General features: G+C 49.1%; 1 protein-coding gene across 1 annotated transcript; it reads right to left on the bottom strand.

Moving 5' to 3' along the window:
- Window positions 1-228: 228 nt before the first annotated feature.
- Window positions 229-618, bottom strand: LOC137312675 (histone H2A.J-like). Its single transcript, XM_067979191.1, has one exon. The coding sequence runs from the start codon at window positions 616-618 to the stop codon at window positions 229-231; it is 390 nt and encodes a 129-aa protein (XP_067835292.1).
- Between the last annotated feature and the right edge of the window lie 263 nt (window positions 619-881).

Genomic DNA, 881 nt, shown 5'->3' with positions numbered 1-881 from the left:
GTGCCTCATTTCCTATACAATCTGTAAATTTCAACCTATTGGAGGTTGGCGACATCTACTGTCCAGAAGCGAGTATTGAACAGATCATTTGTATTCAACAACATATCGTTAGTTTCTAACTAAGCGATTTATTATTAAATTAAGCTCTGACTCGCTTCAGCCCTTTCATAGATACAGTGGGTGGCTCTGAAAAGAGCCTTTGGGTTACCAGATTAAATCTTGACCGGTTTACTTGCTCTTGGTGCTCACACTGCTGGTTTTCTTCGGCAGCAGCACGGCCTGGATATTCGGCAGCACCCCGCCCTGAGCGATGGTCACCCGTCCCAGCAGCTTGTTGAGCTCCTCGTCGTTGCGGATGGCCAGCTGCAGGTGTCTGGGGATGATGCGGGTCTTCTTGTTGTCGCGGGCCGCGTTGCCGGCCAGCTCGAGGATTTCAGCCGTCAGATACTCGAGCACAGCAGCCAGATAGACCGGGGCTCCGGCACCCACACGTTCAGCATAGTTCCCCTTTCGCAGGTGCCTGTGAACACGACCCACAGGGAACTGCAGTCCGGCCCGGGATGAGCGAGACTTGGCCTTGGCCCGAGCTTTACCGCCGGTTTTTCCTCTTCCAGACATTTCCACAATCTCACAAACACTTTCACAAAGAATGAAGAATGACGGCTGTATTCACCCTTTTTATTGACTGAAAGATCATCTGATTGGTTGGGCATTATTACACCTCATTTGCCTATTTCAATAACCAATCAGATAGCTGGAAATTAGATGAGGGCGGGATTTAACGGCCTCAACGGACAGATCAGGAATTTTATGAATTTCAAAAAACCCGCCAGTGTCGTAAAGGACCGGATTTAGATCAATGTCGCCCTGAGCACAATATT

Source organism: Heptranchias perlo, unplaced genomic scaffold (genome assembly GCF_035084215.1).
Source record: "Heptranchias perlo isolate sHepPer1 unplaced genomic scaffold, sHepPer1.hap1 HAP1_SCAFFOLD_43, whole genome shotgun sequence".
NCBI lineage: Eukaryota > Metazoa > Chordata > Chondrichthyes > Hexanchiformes > Hexanchidae > Heptranchias > Heptranchias perlo.
Note: the sequence above shows the minus strand (reverse complement) of the source record. Positions and strands in the feature narration are given on the sequence as shown.